The sequence below is a fragment of the Pithys albifrons genome, chromosome 7 (assembly GCF_047495875.1).
Source record: "Pithys albifrons albifrons isolate INPA30051 chromosome 7, PitAlb_v1, whole genome shotgun sequence".
Taxonomy (NCBI): domain Eukaryota; kingdom Metazoa; phylum Chordata; class Aves; order Passeriformes; family Thamnophilidae; genus Pithys; species Pithys albifrons.
The window spans coordinates 22,969,218-22,982,677 of record NC_092464.1 but is presented as its reverse complement, the minus strand read 5'-3'; the positions used below and the strand labels follow the sequence as shown (position 1 = coordinate 22,982,677).

The window sequence follows — 13,460 nt, the reverse complement described above, 5'->3', positions numbered from 1 at the left end:
ATTATTTGACTCAATGTCAAGTTTCTCCATAAATACTGAGCGTGCTTAGACCTGAAAACTGTTCAGCAGGACTGCTACATGGTAAGTTTGTTCCTGGATTTTTGAAGGTCAAAGAAATTCCGAGGAAAAGTTAAAAACTTCCTAACAGAGCTGACAGCACTGTGCTGTGATTTTCATGCAATGCCCTCAATTTTCCAAGCTGTCAAGAAGACTTTCTCATTTTGAACTTGTCCAATCACTCTGATCATATTTCTATCCATTATGAATTCTAAAGAAAATTTTCTGAAAAGTTTTTAGGAAAAAATGAAGTATTCTAACCTAGAGTTTACAAAGCTTTTCAAACATATTGCCTTTAATGGGGATTATGTGGCTAAATCTCTCAGTGGTGTTTGAAAATAGGCCCTTAGGAAAAGCCTAACTTTTTCTCTGCTTCCAGCTGCAGATGAGTGACTTTAGAAATAAAGATCAGAATACTTTAAACCATATGTTTACTGCATTGACAACGGGGTAAAATACTATGTGTTTCTTAGAGTTCTTTTTTCAATATTTGCCATTATCAGGATGGTCCAATCATGCAGAGAGACAGGATTTGTGTTGCATGGGCAAAAGGAATTTTACAACATTATTAAAATGTTGATGTAATTTACAGTTCCGTAAGAATTTTAGGTTATCATTAATGTTTATTTTTGCTACCAAGACACACTAAGAATTTTAAGTTCTTTTTTTTTTTATTAAGGAGACACTTCAAATTTTGTAGCTTGGTTTGGTTTGGTTTGGATTTTTTTTTCTTCCTAAATATAAATATATGCTGATTCTGAGTCATGAGAAACCTATAATGCCTTGAAATGTCATACTAGTAGGCATATTTGTGTGCCTACACACTTCAACAGTGTTTCCTGTAATTATATGGAGGACAGATCCAGGCTTGTGACTAGGAGATTACTTACCCATGCTCTACAGTGTAGTCTCTATGTCTCTATATTATCTTCAATGAACAACTAGTCCACCAAAGTAGTAATTAACTCATCATAACTATACTCTGTGTTAGTTCTCCAGCAAAGACATTGTTCTGGCTCAGGTTAGCTTTGTGAGGAAGATCAAGGTAAATGTCCCTTTTGAAAGAAACCACAATTTATTGGGTTATTGATGCATCAGACAGATTATCAAATGTAACAAACACTATTTTCTTAAATTATTATTTGCAGTTTTTCACTCCCTATTTTATAGAAAATTATTTTGCTGTTAACTCTCTGCAAAAAATGCTAATATTAAACATTAACAGTATTTCCATTTAACAGACTTAAAATTCATCATTTAGATTACAGTTCACCAAGAATAAATGTTTCTTGAGATCCAAATGGTACTGTGATTCATTTCCCCTATTCATACCAAATAAATCGACTTCACCAGGCCAAAGTGTTTCATGCTGTTTATTTATACTTGCGTAAAACTACCCCATAACCTGTCCCCAGTGTACACAAAAACAGATGACATGAAGAAAAGTAAGCACTGTACAAGCATTTACTTGGTAGCTAAACACATCTTTGTATACGCTATGAAACACTTGTAGTTATTCATCAATTTTCATCATTATCTGACCCTCTTTGACCTAGGACTTGACTCAGAGCAGACAGAAAAAAAAAATCAAAAGTTACAGCCTACCATGAGTAAAAAATCCCATGAAAAATGTTTGTCTTAATTGTGTTGACTTCAGAAATTACAGCTTCTAATCTGAGGTCTTATTTGTGCTTGCAAACCTCTTTAGCTTTATCTGTTATAAGTTGAACCCTTTCTTCATGTTCTCTACATCCTCTGCAATAAACATATCCTTTTTTCAAGGTGTCACAATTATGACATTGCTCTTCAGACTTTGCACATGCTTTTTTAACCTTTATTATTTAAAAGCAGCCCTTGTGCTTATTTCCTTCTTTCTGCTGTCCCATTTTGGCAACGTCACTGATCCTCAGCATCTGAGGATCTCTGTTGTGACCAACCTGTGGGGGCTGGCACCACTAAGGCAAAGTTATTTTCAAGTCATAAGCCCTGATCATAACTCACAATAAGATTCATTATTAAATGTCATCTTGACCCATATAATTAAAAAAAGAACCATAAGAACTGCTTATCCAACAAATAATTTAAGAAAAATAAAATCAGGAAATGTAGCATTTGAAAATATGGGGTCACACAGCAGAACTAAGAGAGGGCGACTTGTGGGAAAGTTCATTGCTAAAGATAAACTTATGTCAGCAGCAGATACCACTACTGTAATTACTGATGATAGTAAAAAAAAGCATTAAGTATTTTAAATCACAGAGACCTTTGAAGAAATTACTAGTAAACTAAGTAGACCAAGGATTACCTCCTTTAATTGTCAGTGGGCTGGTTTACAGCCAGTTTAAGCATCACAGAGAGAGAGAGAGAGAGAGAGAGAGAGAGAGAGAGAAACAAAGTCCTGAAAACTATGATATTGGTTGCATGCTAAGAATAAGACAAAAAGAATCCAGTCCTATGAGAGATGGAAACTTGTCCCAGTTGAAAACCAGCAACTTAACATATAGTGATAACTTTTTTATCTATCCGTTGATCAAATTTGGTTATCTGTCTCTGGATGTGGGTGTCTTTATTTGGAACTTAAATTAACTGGATCAATATTTAAGCAGAAGAGACTAGTTGCGCCCCCACCTTCTAAGATGTAGGTGCTTCATCCCTCTGGAGAAAGAAAACTCACTGGAAACTGGGGCACACTCTCAAGAATACTGGAATCCTGTCAGAGAAATCCTGGTTTAAGCAAGGAGCAAGCATTTCTAGTGTTTTCACTTTTTCACTTTCTCTGAGGAAGACAGGATTTCCAAATTGTAAGAATGTGGAAAGCTGACAGATAAGCATTTACTCAGCAAAGTTACACCATCTAAGCATGAGAGACAGGAGAAAAGACTCCCTTCTTTCAGAAACTGCAATATTTCACCTGTGAAAACATGCAGCAATTGATTAAGAGTATTTCCAACCTGTACCTCTTTGATTGACATGCAAAATTCTATGCCTGTGTTCATAGGAGAGGTGTTCCAGTCCTGTGAATCGACAGTGTGTCTCCTCTGGGTGCAGTGCAACAGGTCCATGTTCTTCTACTGAGGACCCCTGAACTGAATGCAGTCCTCTTTGTTGGGTCTCACAAGAGAGAAGTACAGCCACAGAATCACTTTCCTTAACCTGCTGCCCATGGTGCTTTTGATGCAGCCCAGGACAGAGCTGGCTTCCTGGGCTGTCAGCACACATTGCCAGGTCATGCCCTGCCTCTCATCCACCAACACCCCAAGTCCTTTTCCCCAAGGCTGCTTTTGATCCATTCTTCGCTCAGCCTGTACCTGTGCTTGGGATAGACTCAGCCTAGGCACAGGTCCTTGCACTTGGGCTTGTTGAATTTCCTGAGTTTCACACAGGTCCACCTCTCAGCTGTGAGGTGTGTAAGTTTCTATTGGATGCAATTGTACATCCTTAAGATGACACAGTTCACCTCTCCAAAAAACACACATAACTGTTTCTATTAAATTCTGTAGGGTTTCTCACTGGGACAGGTAGAAAACAGCCCATAAATTACTTGTAAAAAAGATGAAAGAAAATTATAATTCAACCATTTTTATATAGAACACATTGCTTTACATAAAAATAGTTGGTTTGTGGCAGTCTGAGACTAATTGACTTTTTCCATTTGCAATGACTTATTTATTAATGCTGCTGATTTGCACACATACACAGTTCGGAGTACACAAAAGAGGTTTTATATATAAAATTGATAAATACATTTAATTTATTGATTTGCAAATGACAAATTTATTTGGTCTAAAAAGTTTATTGGTTCATAAGAATGAAATATTGATTTTTTGTGTAATATAAATTTCAGATGAGCTCTTAAGTAGACGCAGCAGAACTGCTTATACTGTTTCATGGAACTCTATCAAGCTTTTCAACCTTATCTTTATTTTGAGGATTATATAGCTAGATCATAAAGAATGAGTTTGGGCTGAACCTACTTTTAAGATGGTCATGTATCTACTGCCTGATATCTCAGCCAAGATCACTTTTATACACATTCACAAAATAGATGGGTCACTGTTAAGCAGTAGGTGTTTAAAATAAACACCCATTACTGTAACGGTAGATTTGTTTCTGTCTATAATCCCTCCATTTGGCTCTTTGCTTCTTCTGTGTTTTCTGTTAAAGAAAATAATGTGTTCATTGAAGAACAATAAAAAGTATTTTAAAATTACTATGTGCTTTATAGACAAGTAACATGTTGACTTACGGCTCATCCTGATGGTCTGGAAGAGACTGAGAATATTTTCATGACCTGAAGCATTAATGATTTAATTTCTGTCGGCCCCAGGGCAGAGAAATATTCAAGCACATCACAACAGTATGTCCCAATCTCAGCAAGGCAGAGGTGCAGTTTACTGACTTGCAGATTCATGTTATTCCCGCACATATTTTTATCATTTTGCCTAGTGTCTACATAGGGAAAGGTAATGAGTGGCATTCTCAGAGATTCTTCATATATATGTCTAAAATATATGTTAAGATGCTTACTTTGCATAATCAGGTTATGCAATTACTTCCAACCAAATTGTAGGAAAGATTTTGCTGGCATTGTAGCTTTACCAGGAATAAGAGGCTGTTCACATATTGCTTCCTGGTCAAAACAAGATTTTTATTTTTATTTTGGTTTGTTTGTTTGTTTTCAGTTTGTGGTGGGATTTCTTTTCCTCAGCTTGTATCAAGATTTGTTCAGTAACAAACAGGTGACATCTGATCTCAACTGGAAGCCTATTATAATTGACAAGTAGTTGCATAGATATTAACTTGCAAAGGATTTCCTTTGGACACACACACTTTTTATGTTTTTCTAATTCTGAATTTTTTTTTTTGTTATGAAACAACTAGGTGAAGAAACACAATGGAATGTAACTAGATACACTTGTCAATTATGTCTCTGTTGTTTTGCTGTGATTTCAAGATTTTATAGAATTCCTGAATTGTGGCATGTCACTGCATGGTCGATTAATTTGGTCCTAGAGATTGGCCAAGGTATTTCCAGCTATGCAGAAACATCTGACAGCTCTGTCAAATCACACCTCAAAAAGACAGAGTTTTATCTCTTACATGTACCCATGCAGACACTTTTTTTAAGCTTTCTTCAGTCTTTGTGCTCACCTGGAGACATGACACTAATGAAACTCTCTACTGATGCCCATTGACTGAAGAGTTGGACTCGATGATCTTTGTGGATCCCTTCCAACTCAGAATAGTCTGTGATTCTGAGGTAAAAAAGCCATTCAATAGAATAGAATTAGCCTTACAAATAGTACAGCAGCAGTTCCTGGGACCCCTGAAGCTGAGTACCTATATGACCAAACCCAAAGCCTTTTGTCAGAAAGCTTACAATATAGATGTAACGTAGATGGGAAAAGGATGCAATAAACAAACTGGAAAAATACAAGGTGAAAGAAAAAACAGAAAGTTATATTTATCATGACTATGTGAAACTTTAAAGAATGGTTGAAGAGTGAGTAAATGATACATTTTTTGATATTACTGTTAGCTTCTTTACCAAAGGTCCTGCTATACAAGCATTAGGATCATAGCTCAGAGGCATTATCTGGGGAGCTTGACAAGGGAGTTATAGGTGAAATTCTAAATAAATTGATTAGTGCATAAAAATATCCAGGAGGATGTTGATTCATTAATAGTACATGGAAAAACCACATAGATAGAATAATTTTTTAAAGGAATATTTATTTTAAGTTCCATTTAAACAACCCACTTCTGTAACACATACTAAAATTTTTAGGAAACATTCTAAGAAATTTCAGGATTATAGCCACAAGAATGAATTGAATGTATTTCAGTTCTGCAGATTAAAATACAGAATATGTTTACATCATTCTGGATTTTATTATGTTGCTGCATTTTGGTATACTTTACATTAAAAATACATGACTGACACTCTTTATACCAGTAAGCCTTTTTATTGAAAAAAAAATTATTGCATTAAACTACATTCCCAGGGATTCCTTGAATAAGCTAAAAACAAGTCGCATTGCATGTACAATAGTGCAATTCACTTAGCTACTGTATAATATAAAACACTTTATACAGAGAATACAAAACAAAAGTACTAGTTTACATATTATACTAGCCAAAGAATTATCCAGTTTTAAATATAAACTTGACACTTTTAAAATCAATCTGATCAAATGGCATTTTTATGCAAATGTGCACAACAATATACATCTTGAATGTATTCCAGATGTGCCTCAGTTACAAAAACAAAAACCCAAAAGCAACAACAAAAAAAATTATCATGGTGTAACTGAGGAAACTTTTCTTATCAGAATTTTAGTGTGTGGGTGACTTGTTTCCTTGGATTATGTATCAAGAATATATGATTAAGCTAAAACCGATTATCAGCTTGGTGTGTTTATATAACTGTCATGAGGATACTGTAACTTCTTTAAAAATCTGTTTGAATCAAATCAAAATTGTGGCATGGCTCCATACACTGGGCTCAATAATGCTTTTAATTACTATAATGATACATATTTAAAGTACATATGAAAAACAAATATGGCAGCAATTAGAGAAAATATATAATTTCAGCTGTGCTGATATCTTTATTACATTTCTACAAGAAAATCTCTTCTTTTTACTAAGAATGGTATTGGACATTCCCCTTATTTGGTGGTCAATGATTACTGTTTTGCTATTGTGCTATTTCTGTTCTTAATATCTCTTTTTTCCCCCAATCAAAACATTTCTTTAAAATCCTAATTCTCATTCTTCATCTCCAAGAATTAAATTGAATCTTCATTGTCAATTTATTTGCTTTACCTTGTTGGTATATACAATGATCCATGAACATCTCATGATTTCATTTCTTCTAGAATCCCATTGTATTGTGCATATGTTAAGGTAAACATATATTTCTATTTCTCATAAATGATCTATAGAGTAGAATATGGTCAAATTTCAATTGGTCAGGTTTCTTACCACAAAAATTTCTACATTAACATTATCTGTAAGAAGCAGGGATACAAAATGTGTGTACACACATTAAAGAAGAGATTAGACCATCACTCTTTCAGTTCCATATTTTTGTTTTTATCTACTTAGGATATAAATGAACTCATATACAATGAGAACAGTTTGGTTTGCTTCAACAGAAATGAAACTGGGCCCACAAATTTAAAAGTTTCTAGAGATGAAAATGCATCTTTTAGGCCAGTATTGGCCCTGAACTGGTATTGACGGCTATGAAGCTCAGTCAGCCTCTTCTACGGAACAGGTTGACCTGCTACTTTAGATGTTCAATTGACAATGTTTCTACAGAGTTATGACTAATGTTTCCAAGTAGTCCACTGAGTGAGTGATCTTCATCCAAGAAAGTAATAATTTTCAGAGATGTTAAGTCACAGTCAGTGAAATATGCTTTATTCTGAGAGAATAAAGTTCCAGAAGCATAGAAATTATATACAAATTCAGATCATATTTTGGGAAGATTTGCAGTCAAAATTGAAAGTAAGAATTTTCAAACTGTAGAAATATTTAATTTTACATCTTCCCCAAGAAAAATTATTGACTTCCTTATTACTGAAGCAATAATTTTGATTAAAGAAGTTCCCTACAATTAACATGAGAAAATTAAACATAATTTTTATACTACTTACATAAAGATAAGTAACTCCAAAATGGCATGAATTCATTTTGTTCATGAGACTAATAAATAAGCTGGGAATCAATCAATAGCTATTTGAGGGTGCTGGTTTCACCAAACTTTCTCAACACAAAAATGTTTTGCTTCTGCTTAGTCTCCATATTTTTTTTCTAATAGTTCTTATTCAATGGCTAAAATATTAAGTATTCAAAGCTAATTTGAAAATACATCCTTTGAAAATACAAAACAAGCAGTCACAACTTGTAAAGTCATTTGAACAGCTTGGCATTGTACCAGTTTATGCTGAAGCAGCTGCTTTTAGAAATTAAAACAATTCTATTTTATTGCAATGGATCAATGTAGTTCGATTAAGACTAAGAAATTGGTCCTGTTGTATTTTAAATACATAACTGCCATTAGATTTCTCAGTTGCTTCAGACAGCTGAATATAATGGAATAAAATTCCTCCAAAACTTTTAAAATGTGTTTTATATTGATCCTGAAAGATAGATAATTGTGTACTATCTTGCAAATGAATTGAAAATATCTCCAATGTTTTTAATCCAAACAAACAGGTACTGTCTGTTGGATACTTCATGGTCCAATTATATTGGGAAGAATGCCTGCAGTCTAACCACAATTACGAACTTAATTTCATGCGAAAAATCTCATGTTGAGTTAGAAGCTTTATAATGATATTTAAACTATGCCATTCAGAGAGATGCTGAAGTCCTCACATATTTCCAGATGCACAGTTGTGATGAACAATTTCAACCACACACTACTCTGAAGGTTGGATACATGCATTCAGACATTGTGGATTCAGAATTTCAATTACCTTGTTGAGAGTTTGGGAAGCCATGCGAGAATCTTAATGTATTTGTTTAGATTCAATATACCTTTAAGTGCTGGGTACTATGACACGTTTTACTTTGAGACAACCTGGACAACCAGTTTTTGGAGAGATGCTCAGAATTTTACTTCTGCATTTTAATGAATATCAGCACAACTTTGTAGAACCAGCCAATTGTTTCTGTTGCTTGTGAAAGGGATGAAAGCTATCTACACATTCTATGGGAAACTCTCTTCCACATGTCAGAGCCCTGTTTGATAGGAAAACTTGTTCCAGTGACCTTTGAGGTACAAAGCCAGCACTGGCTGCTCGGCAGTTCTGGGCCACTGCAGCTCACCCCTGACATACCCTACAGTACAGTCACACACAGGCAATGCCAAAGAACTTGGCTTCATTACCCTCTTGGCGAGCCTTCTTGGATGCCTGGTTCAGGGAGAAAAGTAGCAGCCTACACAGAGCTCCCTATGCTACTGAAATTTTTTTGTTATGTACCTGTGGGTTCACTGCAAACCCTTTACACTGTCCAAGCAACGCATGTCCTGGCTGAAATCACTAAAGTATCTTCAAGATGTTGTAATCCTGCTCTTCCAAGTGTTAGCTTATCATCCCTCCCTCTGAGCCTCCACAATTTATTTCAATCAGAAGACAGTCCCAGGGACTGGTGGTCCCAGATACCTTATTTTTGGCTCAGAAAAACCAAGCTCTGGGCTGTTTCATGAACACTCTCAGAAAATTAAACCTTTGAGGTGTTTCAAGACTGCTCTACCCTAAATTGCACTACTTTAAATCCCTCATCAGCATTGATAGACTTGATCCCATTGTGTCTGGGTGCTGTGGTCCCATTCCTACTGAGAGTCACAGACTTCAGGCTATTCTTTCCAAACACTCTGTAGGATGGCACGAGACACTTCATCCTTCTTGTCATAGTGTCACAAAAAAGCTTTAAAGCAGCTTTTCCTCAGAGATACAAGAATAAAATCAACATTCATATGCTGTCACACAGATTGTGGACTTCAAAGTCTTTGCCATTGTGCTCTCAGCAAAACAGTAGATTTCCCCTCAGACATGTAATTGAACACCAAATGCTTTACTTTATTTAAATTTGGTTTGGAGCCATAGTGAATCATTTGGGCTAGTTTAAATAGCTAGAAACACTGAAAACTTCTTTTGTTGAAGGTAACTGTTGGGTCTGGCTAGAACAAGAATAGTGATGGGGCTCTTGCCCTTGGAATAATGGATGAACTAAGTGATTTGGATGTATAGCAGAAGGTGTGGCTGTGTTTAGGTGTGATGTAAATAAGGCTGGGATATATGCAGTGTGTGGCAGTGTGGGAAAGGTCAGTGGGGAGGGGTGGAAGGGAGTAGTAGGAACCAAGTGCAATGGGTGTCCTGTCAGCAAAGCAGGGTGTGTGGGAATGAAGGCTGGGGCTAATGGGGAAAGTGATATGGGGGCAAAATGAGCCTGAGAGAGGGGGTGAAGGTGTGCCAGGGAGAGGTGGCTGCCATGGGGATGTACAGATGCTGAGAGAGCAAAGCGTTGCAGCAGTGTGTGGTGGATGGTGGTGACAGTAGCATGCTGCTGAACAGGGAAGGCAGGAACTGCTGGTGTTGCAGAGAGGGCAGCTGGTCCTGGGGCAGGCAAAACTTTCAGATGTTTTGCCAGAAGTTGTTTCTGCATATGCTGCTGGGCTTGCAGCTGCAGCAACCTGTATTTGTCTACTTCTTCTGGTGAAAATGTGATAAGCTGTTGTGTTAAAGGAGGGGAGGTGGATTTACTGTACACTTCTAGGTCATCTACGGTGTCATCATACTTCTGCATAGCACTGTCACAAAAAGAGTCCGAACTGCCTTCTGCCCGATTTGAGTCCATGCTTATATTGTGTAGTCCTTCTTTGGTTTCTGTTGAATTAGCAACAACAGAATATCTATTAGAAGAAAAAGCACCAGGGAAATCATTTGGTACTGGATCACAGCTTTGCATAAAGGGCTGCACTTCACTAATGAAGAGATTTGATTGTTCCTTTATTGCTGTGTTCCTTTTTATGCTTGGGCTTTGATAACCTGTTTCTATTTGAATTACATCTTTAAAAAAACAATGGTCATAATCAGTGCCAGGTGAGAGAGCAACATTAGTGATCTCTGATGCTTCCAAGTTGTTTTTCTTCACGCTGTTTTCCAACAAACTGATTTCATTATTCTCCATGTCATTTTTACCTATGCTTAGCACTTTCTCTGACAAAGGCAACATTGCAATGTCATCTACCGAGGATGAAAACTGAAGAGCAAAGTGACTTTGTGAGTGATCCTTTAAATCTGCCCCACTACTGTTTGAAAATCTCTCTGAATCATGCATCTGTCCCTGGCTTTTCTTAGACTGCACTCTTTCTAAAAGTAACTTGGCTGTAAGTTTTCCACACATGTCTTTTGCCAGGTTTTCAGAAGAGCAGGTAGCAAAGTTTTTTGTCTGACTATTCACATTCAGAGACTTGTAATGTGCAGTTTCAGTTTTTCCTGGTTCAGTACTAGAACCTCTTTTGGCATCTTTTCTTTTGTTGTCACAGTCGTCAGTCTCTTTTGAGAAGGATCCTGAACTGCTGCCTCTTGATATTCTGCTACTAGATGATCTTTCACTGCTTCTTGAATCACTGGAGGAACAACTTTTGGATCTATGGTAGCTTCTACTCCTACTATGAGCTTTGCCAAAATGGTGATGTCTACATCTGCTGTGTTTAGATCTGTCTCTGTGTTTTAAAACTTTATGCCTTGAACATCTTCGACATTTAACTGTGCCCCTCTGAGTACAGTTTCTAGTTCTGTGACTTCTACTATGACAAAGATAATCCTCATCTGTGTCATCTGAAGTGAAAATACACTTGTGCTTTCTGTGTTTACATTTGTGCCTTTCATCTGTCTCGCTTTTTCTTTTACAACAACAAAGCAAAGTACTTCTGCTGTGATTGTTTGATGTGGGACTCAGGTAGCTCATGCAGCTACTTGTACTGCTAACTGAAGTGTCAGAATAGCTGGAATGTCTGCCAGAAGAGGACTTTTGAGGAGATGGGCATCTCCGACATCTTGTGTAACTTCCACATCCTTCATTTTCTAAATACCTGCTGTTTGAAGTGGATTTACAACTAAGGAAACTTCCACTAGAGTCTTTTCCACTGTCACTTATATCACTGCTGCAGCTGGCCTCATCTTGAATGGATCTGCAGTCATTTTGGTTTTCACACTTTTCTTCAGAATAAATTAAATCACATTTTGCAGCTTTAGACTTCTTAATCCTAGACACAAAAGCTGAAAAGGAAATGCTTCCATTTCTAATGCTCTGTTTTTTCCTTTCACAGCTATGTTTTAAAGGTCTTCTCGATGTTGTATGAAGACTTCTTTCTGTCACATCATCCTTTTGTAACATACCAAGGTAAGCAGGCACTTTGGGTATATTTTCATTCAAATAATCTGCAATGCATTTTTTACCATTTTCATTCATTTCTTTCCCTATGTCTGACTCAACTTTTTTATTGGCCTTTCTTGGATTTAGAGAACTTTTCATCTTCTTTGGTTTCAACAACTGATTATCTTGTTCATTTGAAATTTGTTTGTGTTTTATTAAACCTGAGGGTTTATTTTCATCTGCAGCCTTATTTTTAGAGTGCTGTTTACAGCTTTCTTTGTTTGTTTCATGCTGTTTACTATCTCTGTGATTTAAAGAGAGTCTGAAGTCAAAATACAATGGATTACAGCCATATGAAATACAGGGCTCAGTTCTTGTAAACAAAAGTAATTCTGTGGGCCACTGCAGAGCAGTGGAGCCATCTTTGCTCACTACATGGAGGAAGGGTAATGCCTGGGGCTTAAATTCTTTAACCATAGTCTCCCTTGGAAGTGTTTCCATATTGCCATTTGTGGTTTCTGAAATCTCCAAAGCTCTTTCTCTTTTTATCACTCCAGGACTGTTATTAGTGTTGCTTGAACATGCCAGCTCAGGTGCTGGCTGGGGTGGGAGCTCAGAAAACTGGTCAGGCAGGAGGGCATTGCTGTGCTTGTAGGTGTTCAGCTGAGTACAAAAATTGCTAGCCTGGCATGAAGGTGAAATGACAGTTTCTAAAAATTGCTCAGATTCATTCAGTTTGCTTTCTTGCTCTCTTTCTTTCAGCGAACCAGAAAAATCCACATTTGAAAGCTGTATTTTGACCTTAGAAAATGAAGGATGAGTACTGACTTTTTCTTCTAATTCTCTATCAACACTTCCATCATTTTCCTTTAGCATTTTATGTTTTGCATCTACATGACTTGATGTGCTGTCATCCAAATCAATCTGGCCTTGCATAATAGGTGATCCCTTATCCAAACTTTCTTTCATGTGTTCCTCCAAAAGTGTGCCAGAACGACAGCCCTCAATAGCTTGCTTTTTTTTAAAGTTGGGGGGTTCACTACAATCATTTCCTTCTTCAGAGTTCTCACTGAAGACTGATGCTGAGGACTCAAGCTTTAAAGGGACCTTTTTAGAGAATGAGAAAGACACTCCTGCCCTTTGAGAGGTATTGGTGCTATCTGGGAACATTTGTGAGACTCGGTTTCCAAGTGCATGGTGTCTTTCAGTAGGCGGATGATGCCTGCTTATAATAAGCTGCTGTTTCTCTAGTATTCCTCTGGAGAAACCTTTTCCTTCACTCCTGATGGTTCTTTGAGAGCTGGTTGTGAACTTCCTGCCTTTGTACAGGTAAATGCCATGGGGTGACTGCTGCTTTTCCATGACTAACCGTGGGGCTTTAAGCAATGGTCCGCTCCCATTGATGCTGTAAGATAAAAAAATAAAAAAAAAAGAAAGCTGCATGAAGTAACCAAGTTAAGACAGAGCTTGCATTTGACAATGCCTGTCTAGTGAAGGAGGGTGTC

General features: G+C 36.9%; 1 protein-coding gene across 1 annotated transcript in view; it reads right to left on the bottom strand.

The window, feature by feature from the left end:
• Window positions 1-5,785: 5,785 nt before the first annotated feature.
• Window positions 5,786-13,460, bottom strand: part of ZNF804B (zinc finger protein 804B) — a 33,944-nt gene continuing 26,269 nt past the window's right edge. The window contains exon 4 of the mRNA XM_071561247.1: window positions 5,786-13,360. Within this exon, the coding sequence (XP_071417348.1) occupies window positions 9,694-13,360 (3,667 nt within the window). The 3' untranslated portion in view covers window positions 5,786-9,693. The remainder of the gene's footprint in view (window positions 13,361-13,460) is intronic.